This window comes from Rhinoderma darwinii, chromosome 2, assembly GCF_050947455.1.
Source record: "Rhinoderma darwinii isolate aRhiDar2 chromosome 2, aRhiDar2.hap1, whole genome shotgun sequence".
NCBI lineage: Eukaryota > Metazoa > Chordata > Amphibia > Anura > Rhinodermatidae > Rhinoderma > Rhinoderma darwinii.
Genome location: NC_134688.1, coordinates 302,238,806 through 302,265,308, shown reverse-complemented (window position 1 = coordinate 302,265,308; position 26,503 = coordinate 302,238,806). Strand labels below are relative to the sequence as shown.

At 38.5% G+C, this 26,503-nt stretch overlaps 1 protein-coding gene across 1 annotated transcript in view; it reads right to left on the bottom strand.

Moving 5' to 3' along the window:
• The window catches only part of ITPR3 (inositol 1,4,5-trisphosphate receptor type 3), a 244,458-nt gene that overhangs the window by 84,487 nt on the left and 133,468 nt on the right, over positions 1 to 26,503 (bottom strand). The window contains exons 27-39 of the mRNA XM_075853510.1: positions 22,438 to 22,512; positions 22,127 to 22,252; positions 17,276 to 17,398; positions 16,017 to 16,217; positions 15,361 to 15,612; positions 14,032 to 14,157; positions 11,790 to 11,915; positions 10,843 to 10,963; positions 10,429 to 10,616; positions 9,353 to 9,501; positions 9,078 to 9,186; positions 5,085 to 5,175; positions 4,584 to 4,753 (exon numbers count right to left, since the gene is read on the bottom strand). Of these exons, the coding sequence (XP_075709625.1) occupies positions 4,584 to 4,753; positions 5,085 to 5,175; positions 9,078 to 9,186; positions 9,353 to 9,501; positions 10,429 to 10,616; positions 10,843 to 10,963; positions 11,790 to 11,915; positions 14,032 to 14,157; positions 15,361 to 15,612; positions 16,017 to 16,217; positions 17,276 to 17,398; positions 22,127 to 22,252; positions 22,438 to 22,512 (1,857 nt within the window). The remainder of the gene's footprint in view (positions 1 to 4,583; positions 4,754 to 5,084; positions 5,176 to 9,077; positions 9,187 to 9,352; positions 9,502 to 10,428; positions 10,617 to 10,842; positions 10,964 to 11,789; positions 11,916 to 14,031; positions 14,158 to 15,360; positions 15,613 to 16,016; positions 16,218 to 17,275; positions 17,399 to 22,126; positions 22,253 to 22,437; positions 22,513 to 26,503) is intronic.

Genomic DNA, 26,503 nt, shown 5'->3' with positions numbered 1-26,503 from the left:
GTATTTGTGAAAATAAATGTAGGAGTTGGGGAGCAAGAATAGTACTGTATTTTTTAAAATATTCATTGGTGAGTCCATCCGGACCTGGCGACTTCTGCGGTTTTAAAGCTATAGCATCTAAAATTTCAATTAATTGAAAAGGTTGTGATAGTGCGTTAAGCTGGGATGGCGTAACTTCTGGGAGAGATACGGAGGCCAAAAATGCATTGATGCCTTCGGGAGTGGGTTGGGAAACAGTAGGGTCCTGATTTAAATTGTACAGGGAGGAATAATACTGTGCTATAGAGTTTGCAATCTCCTGCGGATTAAATATAATGTCATTTTGTTGGTTATGGAGAAAGGGAATTCTAGCTTTGAAGGCTTTATGTTTTAGTTGTTCTGCTAACAACGCCCCGGCTCGATTACTTTGTCTATAGTATTTAACTTTTAACCTTCTCAGCGCCTTATCATAGCTATATAAATCGAGTTGATGTAGTTGCGCATGAAGGTGGCTGATCAGCCGAGATCTATTTGCACAAGGCGCACCTTTATTTAACTGAGTGAGACGTAGAATTTCCTCCATTAATCTTATACGCTTAGCTTCTCTAATCTTCTTGTCTTTAGCCGCTAGACCAATAAAGTGACCCCTAATAAAAGCCTTGTGAGCACACCACACTGTTGTGGGGGACACATCTGGTGTCACATTAAATTTAAAGAACTCCTCCAGAGTGGACATGTGTGAGTCCTGATATTTAGGGGAGTTCAGTATGAAATGATTGATTCTCCATGGGAATGAGGGGGTTCTATTGAAGTGTTCAGACACCACCATGGAAATAGGCGCATGGTCAGACCAAGTAATTAGCCCTATCCGAGAGGAGGGAATTCTGTCAAACAACATTTTATCCACAAAAAACATATCGATGCGAGAATAAGTACCATGGGGATGAGAGAAAAATGTGAAATCCTTCTCATTTAGGTGTTGCAAACGCCAAACATCCATCAAGCCCTCTCTGGCTATAACCTGAAATAAGTCTGAGGGGGAATGTGCGGCCCCCGGAGCCGTGGAGTCAAGTGATGGCCACATGACTTTATTGTAATCTCCCACTAACACAAGGTGCCCTTTTTGAGATTTATGAATTTGTTTAAGTACTTTGTTAGTAAACCGAATCTGATGTGTATTAGGTGCATACATATTAACAATGGTATATTGCACATTGTTCAGATGACATACAAGAATAACATATCGCCCCTCTACATCCACATGAATAAAATCTTGAACAAATGCGACAGATTGATGTATGGCTATAGAGACGCCCCTTTTTTTGGAGACAGCCGGAGCTGAAAAAATGTGAGGATAGTTTTTGTGCTTAAGCCTACCAATATCTGACAGATTTAAATGTGTCTCTTGCAGGCAAAGCACAGAGGCCTTCAAATTCTTGGCCTCGGCCCATAACATTGATCTTTTAAATGGACTGTTTAACCCCTTAGTGTTAAGAGAGGAGAATCTAAGCACCATTATATTTCCTTAAAAGGTCATATTTCACATTACTATTCCCTGGACATATTGGTATACCTGAGACTTTTAAGGAACCACAAGGACATATTATAGCATTACTTGCGAGCTGAGCAAACAACAGAACCCAAAAACACGGGCAACTGAAAAGGAGAAACTGAACCAAACGGTACATTCTAGTCCGCACCTGACGTTCTGACAGTGCAGTCCTAGAAGGGGGGAAAATCTGTATTAACAAGGTACAGACATGGCTCCACCCTAGGCCATATAAATACAACAGCATAATTGACATATGTAGAATATGAGAGTTACAGACACACATATATACCCGGAAAACTTAGCAATTTTGCTTCACCCAACTTCACAGAAAATCGCATTACAGCATTTATGAGACTGAAGAGCGGCGATGGCGATGAACTTCTTGCCACTCTGCTTCCAAGCGGAGAGGGAGTTTAGGTGGGGATCTAGCCTCTGACTGCCGGGAAGTGCCCAACTTGGGAATATCTCCAGTGTCCAAGTTCCAACTTTTGAGCAGCGCAGCAGCTTTAACTGGAGAATCCACCATATGCTTCGAATCTCTATAGGATATTATAAGCTTGACGGGGAATCCCCATTTGTAAGGGATTTGGCAGTCACGAAGAATCCGAGTAGTAGCCACAAATTCTCTCCTGCGCAGTAAGGTGGCTGCAGACAGATCAGCAAATAACTGTACATCCCGGAATCTGTCAGGAAGGGAGGTCGCAGATCTTGCTGCAAATAGAAGCTTATCCTTAAAATGATAGTAATGGAGACGAGCAATTACATCCCTCGGTGTCGATGTAGGCAGGGATCGTGGCTTAGGAATGCGATGTGCTCTATCGATCAACATATCCAATTGAGGTGTATCTGGCAGGAGAGCCACAAACAAATCAGCTAAGAACTCCAGCAACTGGGAATTTGTAATATCTTCGGGAATACCTCTAAAACGAACATTATTGCGACGCGAGCGGTCTTCCAAATCTGCAATTTTGTGAGACAGAGCTTCCACCTGTTCTTCCAGGCCTGTATTAGTATCCACCAAAGCATTGTGCGCCACAGAAAATTCCGCCATACGGTTTTCAATATGAGAGGTTCTGTCTCCCAGAGCATTAAAATCTTTCTGCAGGTCATGAAAAGCACTTTGAATAGACTGCTGGATAGAGGCATGAAGATCATGTAATAGATATTTAAGTGCAGCCTCAGTCACTGGTTTATCAGATCCAGTATTTTGCATCAACACAGGCACCATATTTAACATGTGCTCTGCAGGAGAGCTATGAGTACTCACAGAAGGAGAAGATGGTGGTCTGGAGGAGAACATCCCAGCAGGGGACGGAGCCGGCTGCCTCATCAAGGACTCAGGGGACCGAGGATTGTGTGGTGACGAGATTGCGAGGCCCGTGCCTCTAGCAGTCCCTGCAGATCTCCTCTCAGCAGCAGAGTTTCCCTGAAGATCCTGTGCAGGCGAGTCGGCGCCATTTTGGATTTTTGCCGCCGGGAAGAACTCTGTTAATTTAGCCTCCGCGGGCTTCTTTTTGATCCTGCCCATGCCAGGTAAGTGTGCAGACGATCCGGTGTGATAGTGTGTCACTTTGGGACACTTTTATGCCAGGTAAGATGCCGATTTGAGCCGGTAACAGCCTAGGAGCAGTGGAGCTTGAACTAAACGCGTCCTACTCCATGCGCTCCCGGCCACGCCCCCCGCTTTATAATATTTCAATGCAGTATACATGTAACAGCAATGCAACATATTATCAATATTTAATTATTCGTGGAAAAAACAGCAATTCATATGTCAGACCATATTGACGGTCTATCTTTTCATCCACAAGCTTAATTATCTCATTATATATAACATAGCAGTAGTTGTAAAAGTAAACAATGGGAATTACAATTACATCTGGATATTACCTTGTGGTACATGTGCATTGCACATCATATATTTACAGAAACGATACATAAACACACTGAAATTACAGGTTTATATCCATCTTTGTTGCTCCTTCTTCGTACCTTTGACATCTTCAAGAATCCACCATTTTGAGGCCTTAACTTATTCAGGACTAGGCATTGTTTAGTCATTTTTAGAACGCATTAGTTAAACGGCTGTAAAGTTTTTATTTGTTGGGCTAGCACCGTGATTTTTTTGCCATGTGTTTTTATACACACCATATAGATATATACAGTGGGCAGTCCTCAAGTGGTTAATGAAACCTGTAATTTCAATGTGTTTCTGAAATTTTAATTCCCATTGTTTAGGTTTATGACTACTGCTATGATATATATAATGAGATAATCAATCTTTTGTATGAATGGATAGAACTTCGATATGGTAGGACATATGAAACTAACGGGTTATTTCTTTTGCATCCTTTGTCTTAAGTGAATTTTTATAAATCTTGTTTTTAGTCTTACAAACCCGATGATAGGCGACTGATATGAAATGATGTTCGATACTTTACCTGTCTAGAGGATGCAGTACGCATGCTTGAGGAAGAGGCAGGAACGCCACAACATTGCACCGATGTGCTGTCAGACCCACTCTACACCTTGCAGCGTCTCCGAATGATACTATGAACTTTTGCTGAAGCACTTTTTTTCCACATATGGGTGAATATTGATAATATTTAGAATTGCTGGTAATTGTATACTTCATTGAAATAATATAAAGCAAAGAAGGTGTAGAATATATTATTTGCATTTTTCCGATTGTACATGCTGTTGGCGGGAAGTGAGAGCCCTTGGCTGCATGGACGCTAATTTAACATGGTTCACATTTAATATTTGGTTTCACTGATTTCCTATTACAAACTACAACACCTCATTCCCATTCAATTGAATGTGGCTGAGTTGAAGTTCCCTGAACAGTGGGTGACCAGGTGCGCCACGGTACATGGAATAAGCCAAAGGGACCCAGGTTCCTTCACTCTCGTAATCGCGGGGGCCCCAAAAGACGGACCCCCACATAATGTGAAGGCATATGCTAATGAAATGCCATAACATTATTAGATGGAGATACCCCTTTAACCGTGTATTAAATTATGAGGTTACCAGTTTAAATATTTTGTAATACCTGTATTTCTGTGTTGCCCCCATCCAATAATCTAATGGCTAATAAAATGCTTTCTTGAAAGATCTTATCATTTTTGGAACTCATTATAAGGTCTGCCACAAGTTTTGTTGCTCCCTCTCGGTCCAGCTTACATTGGATTGGTGCTATTACAGACCAGTCCTGATCCTGACCTGTCAAGAAAATTGGCAATATGATTTCAGTTCAGAATATAGCAAATAAAATAATAAATTTAAAATAATGAATGTCAGAGGGAAAAGTGTAACAGAAAACTATAGTATGAAAAATATATTGTTGTTATTATCATTCCTATAATACTAACAGAAAGCTATAGATAATGATTAGAAAATTGTAAATATTAGCAAGCTACAGCTCAGGGGTATAAGTGAGGGATTTAGACACACTGTAGACATTTTTAAGTACAAAGGGCAATGTCATTCCAGCACTGAAAGCATGAGGGACTGAAAAAAGACAGATTTATTATGGAGGTGAAGTGTTTATTACCAGTGGCAGAGTTGTCAGTTGTCTCGCCTTTAGCACTTGACTTCTTATTTTGCAGGTAATTATTTAGAAGGGTTTTCCTTAGTAAATTTCCCTATGGGGACAGAAGGGAAAATCGAGTCAGACAGAGAGAGAGAGAGAGAGAGAGAGAGAGAGAGAGAGAGAGAGAGAGAGAGAGAGAGAGAGAGAGGAAACCGTAAATTGCAGCGTTCATTTATAAAGAAATTGAGAAGCTGTGTACTAATAGTGAACATGCTGAGCTGGTGGCTATGCTGGTTATCTGTATACCGATAATGAATAAAATGCTCTACGCAGAATTAATCATTCAGGTAGTACAAAAAAAGAAAAGTGATTTAGACAATACATACGAAACTTATACCACACATTGTAGACACACATTCTATATGATAAGTATGATATGTGTTATAGCGTTGTTACCCTCATCCAAGATTTACATTCGTGCTACAATATCACGCTACAGATTTTTATAGATAAAAACTAATTAAAGAGGAATCTTTCACTCAGAGACCTCTTATAATTTTGGCATCTATCCTCAGTAAGCTCATGGGTACATTAGCACAAACTAAAAGACTCCTTTAGCCCCAGTGAGTAGCATATAAGGATGCATGCTCTGTATATAAAACAGCACATTGCTCTCAGCTAACTGACATCTACATCTAACTGGGGCTCCGTTCATGGGTTCCGTCTGAGCTTTCCGTCAGGGAACCCATGAACGGAATCCAAACTGAAATCATAGGTTTCCGTTTGCATCACCATTGACTTTAATGGTGACGGATTCGGTGCAAATGGTTTTCATTTGTCACCATTGTGGAAGGGTTCCGTCGTTTTGACTGAATCAATACCTTTGCACAACGGTGACAAATGGAAACCATTTGCACCGGATCCGTCACCATTAAAATCAATGGAGATGCAAACGGAAACCTATGGTTTCAGTTTCGATTCCGTTCACGGGTTTCCCTGACGGAAAGCTCGGACGGAACCCATCTTCCGATCCCGACGCAGATGTGAACGAAGCCTGAGAGAGATCACTTGACTAGCTCCATGTCACTTTTTTCCCCGACTAATTTGAATTCTGGAGAACGTTTTGTGGATGCCACTATGGAACCACTAGCGGCTTCATATTAGAGCATTTCTTCTGCCTCTGTGTATATTCTCTCTAAATAAACTACAACAACAAATATGCATTATCAATGTAAGCAGGGTCCAGGTTTCCAGGAATTCAGCAACATTTTCAAAACCGCAAAATATGTTGGTGAATTATAAATAAAGTTTCATATTATTAGGATGAACTTGATAGATCTGTGTCTTTTTTCAACCTATGTAACGATTACCAATTCCACTCTTATATTCGTGATCAATCTTATTCCTCAGCTTTGGCTGTATCTGGAAATTCCCTGTTTTCCAGAGCAGCTTCATTTCATGATCCTTTTAAATGTCTTGCTGCAATATTTCAGTTTGGTTTAGACCAGTACTTTGACCTAACTAATCCAATATGTGAGAATTTGCCATATGGTATCATATTGAAAACTCCCAACCTCAGTTTTATGGCACAGAACAGTTACATGATATTTCCACCCTTTTTTACTCATAGATTGTAAGCTCTTGTGAGCGGGGCCCTCATTCCTCTTGTCTAGATTTTTTAATTAGTTTCGTCATTATGTAATGTCTGATTTTGTCTGTACATGTTTGTAAAGTGCTGCAGAATATGTTGGCGCTATATAAATAAAGATTATTATTATTCCTCACTTGATTTTTGTATTCATACTATTGTTATTCTTTTAATGATTTAACCCCTTAATGACCACCCATATGCCTTTTCACAGCGCTCATTAAGGGCAATTATGCCACTGCGCGGTTGTGCCTTGCTGGCTAGAACGGGTGTCGATCTGTCTAAAGACAGTCAGGCTCCTGCTCTAACAGGTGGTATTGGAGTTTGCTTCAATCCTGCCCGTTTAACCCCTTAGATGCTGCGGTCAATACTGTAAGCGGCAACAAAGTGGATTTAGAGGGAGGAGGCTCACCTGTTTTTAGCGGGAGATCGCGGGATACCGATGGTTTTTATGATAGCCGGGGGGCCTATCAAATTCCCCCAGGTCTAACTTCAGTGTATGCCTATTAGGCCCTGCCAAAGACAGGTCCTAATAAAATGCCTGTTAGTTTTAAACTGACAGCATAATACACTGCAATACAGAAGTCCTGCAGTGCATTAGATAAGCGATCAATTATTGTATAGTAAAGTCCCAGAGTGGGACAAAAAAAACAAAGAGTAAAAATAGTTTAATAAAGTTATAATAAAAAAAAGAAAAACCCCAAGTAATATAAATGAAAAAAACACTATTTCCCCTTACAAAATGCTTTATTATAAAAAAAAATGTAAAAAATGTACACATTTGGTTACACAAATTGGTATTGCCGTATCCATAACGTCCCGTGCTATAACATTATTGCGGTAGTTAACAGAGACGGTGAACACCGTATAAAATAAAATAAAAACAACAACAACAAAATTGCTGTTTTCTATTCATTCTTTTTGGTACCAATAAAAACTATGAGTCGTCCTGCAAAACTAAGCCCTCATACAGCTACAACAGTGAAAAAAGAAAAAAATTATGGCTCTTAATATATGGAGACACAAAAACAAATACTTTTTTTTTTTTTAAAAAGCGTTTCAATTCTGCAAAAGTATCAAAACATCAAAAAACTATAAAAGTTTCCATTACCCCCCCAGAAAAAAGGTAATAAAAGTTAATCAATAAATTATATGTTCCTTATAAGTACCCGTGAAAGTGATTTAAACAAAACAAAAAAAATGTCAGTTAGTGTGTTTGGTGCAACTTTCAAAATAGTTTTTATGAAAAAATGTTTACTTTTTAATTTTTAACTTTTTGAGATACAGCTGCTCTGTATCCTGTATACAGAGCAACTGTTTCGTTCGATAAGACCTGAATCCGTCGGGTCCATGAGACTGATGAGTTCAGACACGCAGGATCCACCTGTTACCCATCACATCTAAGTTCATAACCAAACACACTGACTGACATATATATATATATATATATATATATATATATATACATATATATATATATGTATAAATACAAACATTTCGGCGCAAAATAGGCTAGTCGCTAAAGAGTTAAAGCGGTCAGGCTCCTTAGGATACAAAGCTGCTCCAACATTTTTTATGTACTTTCCCAATGCGTTTAAAATAAAATATAATTTAAAAGCCTGGGATTAAGTGCTCTGTTGACGCAATCATGACCCAAAATATCATGCACACAACCAAGTGTATTTCAGCCCATAATACTTTATGGCAATATGGAACCGTACTTCGCATCATATTGCAGACTGCATAGTTCTGTGTGGGGTGCCGTAAATCTGACCGTGTTTTCAGTGAAAACAGTGGTTCTTGGAGAAAACTCGATTTCATATACAGCATCCGATGGAGCATGCTGCCATATTTTTAAATGTCAGTATGCATGTCCCCATTAAAATATGTTCCCACCATATATCGCAAATTTTGTGTATATGATGCTTAAGACTACTTGCAGCATTTAACTACACCACTTTTTTTTATTCCCCTTCAACATTGATTCAAAGAACATAAATTAGAGAGGGTGTCACCATACTAAAATAGAAGAGTGATGATGTGCCCAGTGACTCAAAGGACACGCGAAAGTTAGGCCCAATGTGTGTCTGAAAGGCACCATGTGAGATCTCATCAGCTGGAGAAATGGCTGCTTACTCATTCATTTTTATTTATTTAAGTCTAAGTAATACATAGATGCAAGACCTATAGTTGTTCCTTGCTCTCTACTCTGGCTATTAAAGGGCTGTTTTGATCGTGTGACCCCCCCCCCCCCATTATTAAGAAACCGAACCCCATACAAAATAAAGCTCAAACCTTCTGTAATTACTCTCTGCCAGTTTTCTAAATTTATTCTTATTTTAACTAAAATTTTTGTTTCATCTTACCCGTTCCTCATAGTTATTTTTCTTCACTAACATTTGCTGTAATGTCCGCAAAACTTTTATGCACAGTTTCTCTTCACTAGACATAAGATTTTTGGTGTGCTGAATAAGTCTGGAAAAAAAAAAATAGAAACAGGAACAAAATTGAAGAATTATACAACTACGAAGATGCTCTCCTCTTGTAAAATCAACCCATCAAACGCTTCTGAAAATTTTAATGAGTTATGATCCACATTAATTTTGTTGCTAAGTATAGTTCGAATTCTAAAAATACTTACTTTGAAATAAAGCCCCCACTCTCACACCGTGAACGAGGGTCAGTTCCTTCAGCAAACAGTAATTCAGGGTGATGGAGGACATCTACAAGGACAGATTGTTCTGCTTCTACTAGAGGCTTCAGCTGTTCCTCTAGCACATTTATAATATCCTGCAGACAACAGAAAGAGGTCAGTATAGTTTAGTTAATAGATAGTAAAGTTTATGTATCACATTGGCTTCTCATACTACTAGTATGATCGATTACATGTGGATCCTCGCTGTCACTGAACCCCTCAGTCCCGAGGACCTGATGGATTCAGGTCTTAGTAAACGGTACAGCTGCTCTGTTTACAGAATGTAAAGCAGCTGTATCTCAAAAAGCAAAAATAATTTTTAACAAAATAGGAAAAAAACAAAACGATATCAAAGGTGTACATAGCCTTTACGACTAGTTTACACCGGCCAATAATCAGGCAAACAAGCGTTCAAATGAACGCTCGTTCCCAATCATCGCTCTGTGTAAAAAGGGCAACGATCAGCCAATGAACACGCAAACGCTCGTTCATCGGCTGATCTTTTCATTATGCAGCATTAAATATTATTGTTGTTGGCAGCACATCTCCCTGTATAAAGAGGGAGATGTGCTGCCGACATGATGGAAAGGTATTGGGACAAACGAACATAGTAACGAGTGCTCGTCTACATACATAACCAAGCAGAGCTCCTTGTGAAAAGAGCAAACAAGTACCGATCAACGAGCGGTCTCGTTGATCGGCGCTCGTTTTAACAGCCCATATTTTAACAGCCCATATCGGGCACTGTAATAGTACCCTTCACAGTAATTACCTACATCATTTTTTTTTTGCCCACAAGTGCTGTAGCATTAATGTTTGAAAATAAGCCTTGACAGAAGAAAATATTAGTGTCTTGTATTTTCATTTTGTGTTTTTTTATGTATATGCTCTTTTAAGATTAACTTGTCTGTAATGACAAATAAATCTCTATCTGCACATAAGCTATCCTTAGTGGTAAATTAAATAACGGTCATTGCCTACCACCTCACAGGAGGACCCATCCATTTCTCCCTCCTACTGACCTGTAACTTCTCTACAATATTCTTGTAGTCCCACTGATTCTGTGTGGCACTGACACGAGTGAAGGTTCTTGAGGATGTAGCTTGCTTGTAGGCAGTCTGATTTCTTTGAAGTGAACTTGAGGAACTGTTCAGTAAAGAACTAACATGCGAATCTAAGTCCATGGGAAGGGAAATGTTGCGACTTTTTGCTAAAAAAAATAAAAATGTAAATAGAGTAAAAAGAAATATGAATGTATCTCTACACAAACGCATTATACAGCACTGTCACCAATTGTCTGGGAATCCGCATACAGGATTTAGTTTGGTAGACTGACATGCTTATTTCCAATATGATTTTGTGTGTATTTCTCTAGTATAAAATATTATGTTTAAAAGAAACATATAAGGCAGCCAAGTTAAAGTGAAATTTCTTACCAACCATGGCCAAGGCCCTTATGCATGCTTCTACTGATCCTTTATACTGCTGCTGAAGCCAAGGACACTCAAGAAGCCGAGTAGCCGACTGCAGAAGTTGAACTACTATTGTTTGATGAGTCTTAAAAACATTAAATTGATTAGTGCACATTTTATAATTCTAAAATACATATACATATACCTGCAGATCGTGTTATGTGATTTATAGAGCTAGATTTGTTGCTAACTGCAGCAAGCATTTACTTAAAATCAATTCAAGACTAGCAGCTTAGTATCGTAGGTGTAGTCAGTGAAACAATGAAGTGAATCGTCTTCTTTTTATCTTGCATTTTTTGGGCTGAAACCTGACCTGGCATGATTTATTTTAAGAAAAATGATAAGTCACTACAACCTAACGTAGTATATTTGTAGGAAAAACAGATCTCTTCCTAGAGTGAAACAATATTGTAGTTAAGAAAACATAACTGACAGGTTTTAAAAGGTAGCAATCATTTCATAAATCTTCTGACATGTCAGAGACAATAAATAATGTTCCTCCACCTTCTAGACATAGGTGGGGGTCTTATAAAGGACCAGCACCGATCTCTGGAACAAAGAGGTTCAAGCACTCTGCTGAAAGCTGTGCATCTTTGGCTCCTATTTGCATTTGTCAGTCTTCCTCAGTGAACTATGTAAGGGTATTGACGTTTTCTATGTAGAAATTTCTAGTCTATACACCTAACCTTGAAATACCCATGAGAACCAAAAAGGCACAGCAGAGGGCATGTACCCCTTTATTCCTGATACTGGTGCGGGTCTCAGAACCTGGATCACCATTGAGATTAAAACTTCTTAAATATCTCTATGACATATTAGAGATTTTCTGAAATGATAATTATGTAATTTTGTATAAAAAAATAAGCTAAATAGAAAGGTTAACATGGATTCTGCTGTGGATGGTCACATACCTGAAGAGAGGTGCTGTTCTCTGAAAATGGGGAGTTAAAGAAGGATCTTATTGTTTCCAAAACCACAGTGAGAACATACTTTTCTAAGGTGGGATCTGAAAGACGTTTCTCACGCTTATTACATACCTGGGAAAAGTAGAAGGAACTGATGTAGATATTATGGTATAATTTAGCAGGATTCTAATATAGACATGAACACATGAATGTAAGGGTATGTGCACACACACTAATTACGTCCGTAATTGACGGACGTATTTCGGCCGCAAGTACCGGACCGAACACAGTGCAGGGAGCCGGGCTCCTAGCATCATAGTTATGTACGATGCTAGGAGTCCCTGCCTCGCTGCAGGACAACTGTCCCGTACTGTAATCATGTTTTCAGTACAGGACAGTAGTTCCACGGAGAGGCAGGGACTCCTAGCATCGTACATAAGTATGATGCTAGGAGCCCGCCTCCCTGCACTGTGTTCGGTCCACTACTTGCGGCAGAAATACGTCCGTCAATTACGGACGTAATTAGTGTGTGTGCACATACCCTTAGACAAAAAACAAAGATGAAACCCGAATGCAGACAAGCACATTGAGTGTCTTTCCTTGACACTGCTACAAATAAGGGCTTGTCCACATCTGTGTCGGAGGCTCCATTAGCAGCCTCCATCGCAGATTCTGCTGGTTCTGCAAGACAAAATAGTACAGAATGGTGCGCTATTTTGTTTGGAAAAACAACGGACACCATGACAGAAACCCAATGAAATGCATTAAAGTCATTGGGTACCTGATGTTAAAGGCTAAGTACACTTACGAATGAAACGGAGTTTGGTGCAAATTTGTAATTACTTTTTATTAAAAATTATTTTAACCTTTTCAGATACAGCTGCTATAGTATCATGGATACACCGTAGCTGTATCTTGCGCTGAGACCTGAATTCATCAAGTCAGCGGGACTGACGGGTTCAATATCAGCGGGTCTTGTGTGGATCCACCTGTTATCGATCACATCTAAGTTATGAACTTAAAGTCCAAATAGGGAGCAAAAGGAGCTGCACAGCAAGAGATAGTGGGTGCTGAACCTCAGGAGATCTGGACCATGGATCTCATCAAACAGAGCCAGAGTTCCACAGGAGTCACGCAAAGGAGAGGAGGCAGCACACCAGCATGGATTCAAAAGAGCTAATTCACCCAGTGTATGAAGGCATTTTCAAGCTTTGAATCCATGCTGGTGTGCTGCCCCCTCTCCTTTGGGTGACTCCTGGGGAACACTGTTTGGCTAAGTTATGAACTTAGATGTGATCATTAACAGCTTGATCCGACCCGCTGACACTGAACCAGTCAGTGCCACACACATGATGGATTCAGGTTTCAGCGCACGATACAGCTACTGTGTATCCAGGATACAAAGCAGCTTTATCTCAAAAAGCAAAAATAATTTTGAAGAAAAAGTAATTACAAAGTTGGAACAGACACAATGATATACTGTTCTATTAAGAAAAAAAAATTGTTTTCAAAGTTGTACATAGACTTTAAAGGGATTTTCCAGCAGATAAAAATTGGTGGCCGATCCTCAGGATATGCCATCAATAGCTGATAGGTCAGGGTCGGACTCCCGGGACCCCCGACGATCAGCTTTTTTAAAGGGGCCGCAGCGCTTGTACGCACACTGTTTCCCCTTAATGTCTTCTTGCTCACTGTGAATGTTTGACACACATTTATCGGTGATTCACAGGTATTGCAGCCTTTTCTCCCATTGAAGTGAATGGGAGAAGAAGGCTGCAATACCTGTGAATCCACAGGCAGAAGTGATCCCCCTTCCCTCCAGCCTCAGTCTCTCACACTGTGTGAAGCAGCTTCATGCTGATAGGACAGCGTCAGAGGCTGTGAGGTAGCTCCACCTCAGGAGAATCGCTGGTGTTACCTCCCACTTGTCAAGTATAGGCTAATTTCCATATTTAGAAAAACACTCATAACTTTTAAAATAATAAACGTTTTGGGTCTCAATTTTCACTAGTATTATCAGTGTGACAGTGCCTATTAGATTAGCTATGAGATAGGGCATTACTAAACTAGTGACAGATCCTCTTTAATGTCCGTCAAAACAACGGAAAGCCATAATGCAGATATGAAGAGACTTTCTGTCCATTTCTACTATGCACAATACTATCTAATTTCCTTTTCTTTTGGTATGCATAACACTATATGACACCTATGCTTAAACTAGGAATTACACATGGTTTCTGACACTTACTCGAGCCATGTCTAGGATGAAGTTTTCAAAAAGGGTCCAGATGTGGTTGCTTGTATATATCTCTTTCATTTCCACCTCTGTGTCCACATAACAGTGATTAACAAAGTTCACATAAGACATTTTTACCTTTGAAATAAATTGGTTCAGAATAGTCAAACACAAAATAAAGGAATCAACATTCATTTTAGTTTAGAAAATAGACACAAAAAAAAAGAGATATTGGAAAACAAATTATGGTAGCTATGAAATAACAGGAAAATAGCACATTGCATTTTTTTTTTTTAATTAGCCTTAGTCTACATTAGATAAACAGACTCTTCAGGATCCATGTTTAATACATTTATTAAAGAAGACCTCCAATAGAAACACAACTTTCCTTTACAGCACCCCACACCCGATTGTCTATCTAGCTTTGGAATTATTTTATGTTTATTGTACTCACTTCCTTCAGTCCAGCCTCCTGTCTGCTTTTGATTAGACACTATCTTGAATTTTAGATTTCACCGAGCTTTCACTTCCGCTATGCTATGCTATCAATCCCATGATGCCTCAGCACAGCATCACATGGGCAGCTACAGCCAGTACCATCTCTGCCTTTTGGGAGGACAGTGTGATTACACTTAACTCAATATTCTCCTAAATAAACCGAGATTATAAGTATTTAGCCAGGTAATCTGAACACTAATCTTCTTCATTATAACTGTGTGACAGGAGTTTTTCTATTAATCATTAGTAACTGTGATGGGAGATTGTACCCTCCGGTGACGGGCCTGTGTGGAACAACCCATGCAATGTCATCATACAGGAAGTTCTGGTGCCTGTATGAGTGACACATAGATCCCCATAGACTCAAGTAAAAAAAAGTGTGCCACTGAAGCCTGATTCAGATTATTGCTATGCACGGTGAAGTTTAGTGATAGAAGCAGGAAAAAGGAACAGGTAAGAGAGTGACACATGGAATTTCTTAATAGAATTTATACCCTTTTATTATAGAAAAATTATGTCATTATTTGAAGGCACTATCCAAATCAGGACTTGATTTCAGAAAGATGCAGGCGTAGTCAACCCTTTGGGTAGTGCTTACTTGCTTGGTTTTCATCCACTTACCTCTATCTGTTTCTCATGCTCTACACTATTAAAATACAATAAGGGAGATCTTGGTGTTCCTCTTTAACCTTTTACTTTACCATACCTTGGCAATATCTTAGCTTATCCTATATAAACCAAGCTTGGGACACCTATAAGTAGCATCCATGGATCTATCAAATATGAGGGAAAAGTTGAATAGATACTTTCATGCATTAACCAAAGCGGGATTTAAATTCTGACCTCCGTAATGCAGTCTTCATGTGTAACTACCCGTACAACATCCTCCAGAGGTAACAAAGACGTGCACTTGATTTCAGTGTAGACATTTTTGCCCTCAGCACAAGCAGCTAGAAGATCAACTAGTGAAATGTGATACATGAGCGGACTGTTCTCATCTATCCCTTCCCGGGCTGCTGCCATCATTTCCAGCATTGATGCTAATGAAGCTTTGTCATTGTAGAAAACGACAACATCATCTCCTGCATTTGTCAGCTGCAGAAATAAAGAACATGGTTTTACTTGCTAATTGCTAAAGACTGTCAGCCATAGAGAGTCATTCACAACTGTCTTTCCGAAATGTTGTAGACATCAGGGAGCTTACTGAAGAAAACCAGATCATTACCTATTCAACAATCAATAAAAAGTTGAAAGTGCATTTAGTGCCAACTATCGCATTAAAACAATAAAGCATAAATATATCACTGTTATATAGTTTTCTACTTAATAACTATAGGCACAGTCCACAACCTACCATTCCTGTCTGCAAGAATACATTTTAATGAACAATAGCTTTTTGGAATTTAGTTTCATGCCATCAAAGACATGTTTTGGCCTAACTTTGGGTTTCTCTACACTTGGACCTGCTATCCTGATTTAGACAACTGACCAATCTTTACCTCTGTCATGATCATGTCCTGGCATTTTTTGATATATTTGCCTTCAGCTTTGATGATGGTGTGCAGGAAGTCGAGGTATTGAACATGTCTCCCATGCGTGGCTAAACAATGGATAAAGTGTTGAAGAACAGTCTCATGGATCTCTGTGCATAGATGGTAGTTATTCAGGAAAATGTGTTGCATGGTCTCAGCCTCTAAAAGCTATAAAATAAAAGAGAGAAACGCATAAGCTGATTAACATCAATCCTTGTATATGACTATATTCAAGAATAAAGCACACATGCTGCTACCTGCATAGTATTATTATAAAGTGAAGCAACACATTTGATTTAATATTGGCTATATGGTCATTAAATTTTAATGTTAGAAGCTTGGATATTATCTTCCAGAATTTACTTATCTGTAGGCAAAAGCTGTGCAATTGAAGAAATGCAGAGGAAGCATCAGTGTCTGATAAGGCAGACAAAGTAACAATGTCTTTGTCACCTTAGACATCTCAAGAGGAGTAGTAGTATTATGGCATTAAGGTAACCAGGTCGGGGTAGGGAGTAGAGGTTGTGCTCGTAGGCCTTAGTTTACTCCAATAGTGATGATATTTTGATATTACTTTACAGCTTTTGTTATGGGCTGTGACAAGAGGAAATCTCACAAGGCCAGGAAGAAAAAGACTGAGCAGAGAAAGCAAACTTCTGAGTAAAACCAAATTGATAGTAGCGTATTTTTTGCTACCATTTTGGTTTGGACATCCAAGAGTTTTCTAATTCTTTCAACTAAAATGAATACATATTTTTGGTGACCTCAAATATTGCAAAATAATTTATAATAAGCTACCTGCATTTCACATTAATGGTGGATATTTTACTATTTATGTAGCACATCCTGTCTCATTTGTATTAAATACATACATGTATATTTATCCCAAATGCTTACTGTACAAAAATGAACCTTTTTTTAAAGTGTGTGGGTACCTTCAGCTGTCTTGTGACAAATTGAAGCATGTTTGAGGATGACATTGGTAAGAGGCTGTATTCTGGGGCCCCACTAATCTAACATAATAAAATCAATGGGATTGTGAAAGTTCTAATTTAGGCCAAAGAAGCACAGCATCCGACATAGCACCATGGCTCTTCATTCTTCCAATTGGTGGGGCTCCTAGCTGACAGACTCCATTGCTATCTTATTTCATGTCTCAATGACTTGTCACAACATAGCTAAAGGTCCACATCGATGTTATATATTCCTGATATCCTGTAACTTACACCAGGAGTTAGAAAAAGAGACAAGTGCTTGTGTAAAAGAGCTTGGTTTTCCGGGTTCCCGGCACAAAATTTCTGCAGAAACTGGTGTGTATACTTCAAAATCTCCTTCATTTTCATGTCTCCCTGTAGAAATAATATAAACAAATTAGTAATGCAGATTTTCTTCATTTAAAGCCTTTTTAACACAGTCCAGTTTGTGAAATTGTTTATTTTAGCCAAACACATGAATGGGTCCTAAACAGAAGAAACTATAAAAGGAAAGGTTTATACTTTTACCATACAGCTTTTATACCAAAAAAAAGAAAAGTGTACTGTGTGAACCCTGCATGATCCCTCTTTTCACTGCGGCCAAGATAACAGTACATTTGCTAACGTCAGAAATCTTAAAGATTAAAATGACATCCTATTATAAAATTCATACTGCACACATTCCACCATGACTTGTAATAGTGATGGGAAGAGATGTTTTAATTTGTTGATTTGGCAAATTGCATCATGGTCTTGAATTATTCACATTAATTACATGTAGCATTGACTAGTCAGTGGTATGCATCACACAATACAAAAATAATTGCCAACTATCCTCAAATTATGGCCATACACATGAGATAGCTGTCAGCCAAATGCTCATTCGATCGAGGTATTTCTGCTGACTCCTGCCAACATCAACTTGAACCCATACACATATGTACGGCGTGCTTAAGAGGAAGAGATCTACTATGGAACAATATTTAAAATGTTGACCACAGAATATAATCATTTGGAGACCTAAATTGGACAATGTATGGCCAGCAATATGGCTCATGTGGTCATAAGTGACTTTATTCAGTCAATCACTAATACATTAATGCATGCATTTACATTGGGCGACCTTGGTCTTTTTATGACAACAGACACATGTATATAATATAATAATATATTTTTTGACTTCACTTTACAAACAAATATTATGTATGAGATGCTCTCATTTTTGCGATACCCAGCTAAGAATGAATAAGTAATTGAATGCAGTTTTAACACTTCTTAAAATCCATACTGTTCTATTTCCAGCCATAAGCTTTCTTATATTAAGTTAGCTCACATACTGCTTTGTAAATTGTGTTTGTACAAAGCATGCAAACATTTTATTGCAGGGACATAAAAGAGTGGCAGCGCAGTTGTTTCTAAGGCCCTCTCTTGCTCCATTTCTCTTTCTTTATGTCTTAATACGCATACTCAAGCTCTGTGCATATTCTTCATAGTAAGCATTATTTTGAAGTATACCATAACCTTCTCCATAACAGAGAATAAACATCCACGCCAACAATCCTGCAGTGCACATTTACATTATTAGTGTACACCCACGGTATTCAAGAGCGTGTTTTCTAACTCTATTTCTTCTTTCTTCTAAGCCAAAGCTATTAATCTTTTCCCCAGATAAGAAATCAATTTATCGCTTTGGCCCTGTCAAACATTTTTTTCATGGGCAATTTCATGTGAATTGAGAATAATTTGGAAGAAAAATGTCCCATTTATAATTTGTGCCTCATTTAGAAGAGCAGCGCCCGAAGAGGCAAAGAAAGCAGAGCTAACTCCAAAGTACGGCTATAATTTACATTATGCAGGTGCCTTTACAATGCTCCATCTATGTGCTGAAAGCAAATGCAATACAAATGACAGTCACATTATTTGCAATTCTTAATGTACATTTATTGCATTTTATAGGTTTGCATAGTATAGTATATGAATGTAAAATACGATCTGCATGCATGTGTTATTTAATAGACTGCAGAGAATTATACATGTGTTTTCAATTCAGCAACACATTACAGTATCAAGCTTTCCACTGCAGAAAGAAACACAAAAATGAAAAGCCAAATAAAAGGTCCAAATGTCTCTATAACTATAAGAGAGTCAACAATAGCAACATACGGAAAAGCCTAAACTGTGTAACATACATTTGTCAAAATAAGTCTACCACATTTTCTAACCTAAAAACATGAAAGTGTTTTCTTGCCTGAATAATAAAAAATGGCCACCACTGACATTTTCCACAAATTGCTCGATAACATGCAATGATCACTTTACCGTGGGGAGTACCGCTCCTCTGTTAGATGGAGATTAGTCATTCGCAGGAAATCAATGCTCATTTTGTAGGGGCAATGCCTCATTTATAATATGATGGTAATCCATAAAAGCAGAGCCAAAAGGGATTTATTAAAGAAAGTAATTTTTCCTTATGACAACAAATTACTTTCTATGGACATTTAAGTAGTGTGCTGTCAATACATAAAGTTATTTTCAGGGAAGACTGCCGTAGTAGCATTTTGACTTCAAAGTTGGTGGGTAATAGAAAACTATATGTGCCTGGGTATAATTCTTAAAGGGAGAACAATTTCTGTAATATATTACTGAGACAGGAAATAAAGCTGCCAGAATAATTTATTTTTCCTTAAGCATTATTGACTCCACAGATAATTATTATAGCCACCTCCTGCTATTACACAAATAGGACCTGTAAAGTGAAGGGGAGATAAGATGTGAGAGCGGGCATGTCATTAGACTAGGACTAGATCTTTCTATGGCTACTAATATGACAATTATGGTTTCCCAGTATGGCTTAAAAAAAAAAAAAAGCAAACAGTAAGCAATACGTTTCCTCAGGTGATGGCTGCAGGTAGCCAGCATGTTATCTTTTCTATGTCTAAGCAGAAGATTTGGAGCTCTGTATAAAAAAAGAGCCCCATCCGCTATAAAGACATATTAAGAAATTATTCAGCACAGCATTTTTAAAATATTTATATACAAAATGATATGCAGGGGTGGACACTCACTTTATTGGGGTAATGCCACGTATAATTTTCATACAAAAAGTCCAGGAATGCTGTTTATAGCTATTTTAAAGTAATATGCAATTTTGGCAGAAACAGTTCTCCTTTCAAGGCGCTCTATGTTAACAGACTTCCAAAGGGATGTATTTTCCCAAAGATCGAAATTCACATCGGAATTAACTTATTAAAAAGTGTTTTTTATTCTCATAAAAATTGCAATGCACATAATAAGCTCATTGACTGCTTCACAGAATCTCGCACTGTGCTTTTACCAAAACCAGATGAAGACCCATCCTTACCCCAATCTTATCGCCCGATATCACTGCTAAATCAGGATTATAAGCTCTTGGCTAGGATTTTGGCAGATTGACTTCAATGTTTTCTCCCCAATCTCCTCTGATGCCCAGACTGGATTTACAAAGGGTAGGACCAGTATAAAAACATCAGAGCGGCAGTGGCTGCGACAGTTTTGTCACAGGATTCGACACAACTGGTCACCATGCTCATGAGCCTTGATGCCGAGAAGGCTTTTGACACAGTGTTGTGGCCTTTTTTGGATGTGGTCCTTTCGAAATTGCAATTTGGCCTGCTTTTCTCTCAATTTGTACAGTTTATACGCTTTGATGCAACGACGTGTGTGGCGGTCAATGGTATGACTTCTCCCTTTATAGATATATTTAGAGGCACTAAACAGGGCTGCCCTCTCTCACCTTTACTTTTTAATCTTTTCATAGACCCCGTTATGCCGTCTTATAAAAACTCAGCTCTTTAGGGGAATTACGTCACATGATTTAGAATTGAAGGTGGCCGCGTTCGCGGATTATATTTTGTTAGTGGTATCAGACCCTAAACGGGTGTTAAACCCCACTCCTCCAAGACACGAATAGAATAGGGAGACTGTCGGGTTATGTGTTGAACTTGGACAAAACAGAAACTCTTTTGCTAAAGGGACCTTCCAAACCGCTATGGTCCTCGGCTTTCCCGTTTCGGTGGGAATCCTCTGCACCCACATATTTGGGGGTACAAATAACTGAACACCCAATTAAACTATATAGGCTTAACATATCCCAATATATATCACAATTAGAGAAAAGATTAAACACTTTGAAACACTTCACTCTCTCCTATTTAGGGAGGGCGAATCTGAGTAAGATGACAGTTTCGTAATCCCTCTCGTTCCAGTGAAGTGTCGGCTGTAACATACAGCCAAAACCCGCATTGTATGGAGCAGGCTGAGCCCGTTCCATACTTCTCCTACTCGCCTATGACGTAAGTATACATCAAAATATTGAGTACATTTGCACTTTGTGATTGAGGCCCTAAAGATCACAACTGATTGTTGTCGGTCACAGCAGCAAAATAAAATAAGTATTATTGATATCAAATAAACAAAAAGTAAACAGCCCCAGTACAAGCCCAATACAGTTAATATTATATTTCAAGGAAATTTTAGGACTATTATATAATATAACGCACGTTGGGTTTGCTTAACTGGTAATAATCTTTTTTTCCTGGTCTTATCTGCATACCTTGTCCGATTACATTCAACACAACATTAAATTTCCGACTGCTTCTGTGAACTAGCGATTGTGTAGTGAGATAAGCAAACTGAAGGGTGCACCAGGGTGTTATAGCAGGTTCCACAGCCGAAGCCAGGCATTTGTATGGGGCTGTACTAGGGCCTCTACTTATGTATAGGTAGAATGTAGAGTAGAATCTGTATATTCCGAGGTTTACATATATTCCCTCCTTCCATTTTGCCCGATCACTGTACTGATGCTGTGTGTTGTTGCATCCTCGGTAAATGGCGTTATACCTCAGGTGTTGTTTTTACAACTGTTTGAACTAAAATGTAAATTGTTTTGTTTCTATAATATTTTTAGAGTATCTATTAAAGGTTATATTTTATCTATTTCTTCACTTGATCATTATTAAATATGAAATAAGTTAAATGAGCCGCGTTCTCAGTGATATGACTGTTTTTTTTTAGCAGTGTCTAGTAAAGGATTGTTTTTTCAGTGATATGTACATAGTAACATACCTTTTCATATGGGATTTGGAGGAGATCAAGCATAACCTTATGAGCATCCATATTTTTCAGCAATCTCTGTTGCTTTTTGCGAACTTGTTCACCAACACCGCACATTTTATTCAGTCTTTCCAATATCTAAATAAATAGACAAATTTGGTTTACATCTACATTTTAGGACTCAAGAGTAATCAGATTTAAATAATGGTTGCCATGTGATTCATCTATATGACTTTTACTGATAAGCACAAGTAAGACAATTCAAGATAAAACTATTTGTTGTTTATTGTTTTATATCTTTACAAGTTAAATGATCCACTTACCTCTTTTACAATTTGATAATTTTCGCTGCTCTTTTCCACAGTTGGTTTTCCAGATCCCTCCTGATTCTCTGTATGCTGTTAATGGATGAAAAGATAATGGTTTTCATGTACATTTCAGATATCAGACAATAGAATCATGGCATTTTTAGATTGAGCCTTCTCTAGGTTTAGTGTTTGCTTTTAGTGTTTTATAAAAAACATTTTTATGTATTGGTGTGTTTGTGTTTTACTTTTTTTTATTTTTTCACTTTTTCTTGTCCATGGGGGCTGCCATTTTTTTTTCCATCTCTGTATGTGTCGATTAACGACACATACAGACATGGAATACGGCACATACAGTCCCATAGTGAATGCGAACGGGGCCCGTTCCATCCACTATGCTGTACGCCGTCTGTGTGGGAACGGCGCATGCGCCGCTCCCACACAGTCCAAATTGAAGGTCTTCGGCTGAGCGACGTCCGGCGCCATTTTCTTGTGGACCGGAAGCCGCGGCCGGACAGTAAGATTACTACTTCCGGTCGCGGCTTCCGTACTTGTGCACTTGGAGCGGAGGGAGCAGACGGAGCGGACGGACCGGAGTGAGCGGCGGCGGCAGGAGCAGATAAGTTAGGTCTGTGTATGTACGTGTTTTACTGTGTGTTTACTACTGTATGTTAACCTACTACACTGTGTGTTAGCTCAAAAAATGGCGACACACAGTGTAGGAGGTTTGACTGTTCAATCCCCTCCTTTCTCCTGGCACTAGCCAGGATACGGGAGGGGGGATTCTGTGAGCTCACTAGAGCGAGTGTGTATTCTCAAATTTTGCAGCATAAAGCAATGTGGTTGCTTTACCACATGCCAATGCTGCAATTTTGGGAATTGCTCCATCTAGGGACCAGCACTGGGAAATGTTATAAATTAGAATCTAATTTATAATATTTCCTGACTCGTGAAAAAATTAAAAAAATTAGCACAATGTTTAATCACTTATACACTAACTGTTTAACTAAAAAAAAAAAAATTTTTTTAGTGACCAGCCCATTTTAGGCCCTAATGACCAAGCTATTTTATTCGTTTTCTATAGTCACATTCAAAGAGTTATAACTTTTTTATTTTTTCGTCTACATAGCTGTATGAGGACTTGTTTTTTGCGGGATTAGTTGTACTTTTTAATAGCACTTTAGGGTACATATAATTTTTTCATTAACTTATTAACTTTTTTTGTGGGGCTTATAAAAAAAAACTGAAATGCCACCATTGTTCTATGCGTTTTTAAATTGACGCCGTTCACTGTGCGGCGTAAATAACATGTTACCTTTATTCTATGGGTCGGTACGATTACGGCGATACCACATATGTAGAGGTTTTTTATTTTTTTACGACTTTTGCACAATAAAAACACTTTTGAACTAAAATTATTTGTTTTTGCATCGTCGCTTTCTAAGAGCCGTAACTTTTTTATTTTTCCATCAATGTAGTGATTTTTTGGGCTTGTTTTCTGCGGGATGAGACTTAGTTTTGATTGGTACTGTTTTGGGGTGCATGGGACTTATTGATTCATTTTTATTATGACTTTTTTGGGGGGCAATGGAAAAAAATTGCAATTTCGCCATTGTTTTTTGCGTTTTTTTTTTACGGTGTTCACCTTGCGGTTTAAATTACATATTAACTTTATTAATGGAGTCATTATGGTCGCGGCGATACCATATATCTGTACTTTTATTTATTTTTTACACTTTTACTAAATAAAACAACTTTTTATGGAAAAAAATGGTTTTATTTATTTTTTTACTGTCATTTTTATTAATAATCTTTATTTCAAATTTATTATTTATTTAATTAGTCCCACTAGGGGACTTTCACTGTGCGATCTTCAGATCGCTGCTATAATTCTCTGGTATACTTCGTATACCAGAGCATTATTGCCTGTCAGTGTAAATCTGACAGGCAATCTATTAGGACGTGCCTCCGGCGCGTCCTAACAGGCATATGTCCAGGGCAGACCTGGGGGCTTTTATCAAGCCCCCGGCTGCCATGACAACCCATCGGAGACACGCAATTGCATTTGCGGGCCACCGATGGGTGACAGAGGGTGCTCACTCCCTCTGTAAACAAGTTAAATGTCGCGGTCGCTATTGACGACGGCATTTAACGGGTTAAACGGCCGCGATCGAAGTTTACTTCGATCGCGGGCGTTGGAGCAGGAGCTCAGCTGTCATCAGGCAGCTGAGCCCCGGCTCCAGCCTGCATGGGAGACCCGTGCAGGACTTAGACTAGGCTCACGTGAAAAGGCGTCAGCCTAGCCTAAGGCCCCTTAGTGACAAATGTGAAAAGGCATATTGTTGGTCACTAAGGGGTTAAAGGACACTATATATTTTTAAACTTTTTGTGAAGGGGTCTAGATACTATATTTTAATTTAGGTCGTTTCTTGTTGCTATTTCATATAATTACATCTGTTGTATAAATAGTCGTATACATTCTTTTAAAATTTATACAAGGGAAACACTGTAGATATTGCTAACAATAATGTTCTCCTATAGCTTAGACCATAGGTGGCCACTTTTCTGATACATGATCTGCTTTTTGCTGCTTTTTCACATGCCCCTGTTTCAGATGCCACAGGACCCCATAAAATGCTAGAAACCACTGTGCTCCCCATAACAGTAAAAACAGACTAATCTGCCACAAAATCTGCAACAAGTCTGCGACATGTGAACTTGGCCTATAGGTTGTTCCACCAGCATAAGAGCCTTGTGGGGCAGATCTATCAATGTGCAAAACTGGTGTAAGAGGGTTGTAAAAACGTAGCCACAGGCGACTTTTGGAAACAACTTTGTAATTTTTGAAGCCTGTTACAAAACCAGACACTTTTGAATTTTGTCTTCTAAAAGGCTAATGGAAAGATTGAGGAATTAGAGTTGATAATGCTGGAGGAGAATTGTGACTTAGTGGGAATAAGTGAGACATGGCTGGGTGATAGCTATGACTTGGCTGTTAATATGCAGGGATGTCTGTTTAGAAACTATCGTACTAATAAGAAAGGGGGAGGGGTTTGCTTATATGTAAAATCCTGTTCTGCGTGATGATGTCTACGAGGGAAATGATCATGTGGAGTCCCTATGGGTGGAAATGAGGACAGGGAGAAAAAATAGTAAAGTACTGATAGGGGTTTATTAAAAGTCTCCAAGTATAATGGAAGCAACTAATAGAGCAAATAGATGAGGCAGAAAACCATATTAAGGGGGGGCTCTAACTACCCTGATATAAACTGGGAGGCAGAAACCTGCAGATCCAACAAAGGAAACAGGTTTTTGACAATAATTAAAGACAATTACCTTTCACAACTGGTGCAAGATACAACAAGAGGGGGCACTTCTAGACCTAATTTTAACCAATAGGCCAGACAGTATATCAAAAGTACATGTTGGGGGTCATCTAGGTAATAGTGACCACAACATAATAAGTTTTCATGTATCCTTTAACCCCTTAAGGACATGGACTAGTTTGTACCTTCAGGACGCAGCTCCATTTTTAAAATCTGACATGTGTCAGTTTATGTGGTAATAACTTTGTAATGCTTTTACCTATCCAAGCGATTCTGAGATTGTTTTCTCGTGACACATTATACTTTAAGTTAGTGGTAAAATTTTGTCGATACATTCAGTATTTTATGGTGAAAAACACCAAAATTTAGCGAAAGTTAAATTTGGATTTTTCTAAATTTAAATGTATCTGCTTGAAAGACAGATAGTAATACCACAAAAAAAGAAATGCTAATTAACATTTCCCATGTGTCTACTTTAGATTGGCATCATTTTTTGTACATCCTTTTATTTTTCTAGGACGTTACAAGGCGTAGAACTTTAGCAGAAATTTCTCACATTTTCAAGAAAATTGCAAAAGGCTATTTTTACAGGGACGAGTTCAGTTGTGAAGTGGTTTTGAGGGGCCCATACAATGCAAACACCTATAAATCACCCTATTTTAAAAACTGAACCCCTCAAAGTATTCAAAACAGCATTTAGAACGTTTATTAACCCTTTAGGTGTTTCACAAGAATTACAGCAAAGTTGGGATGAAATT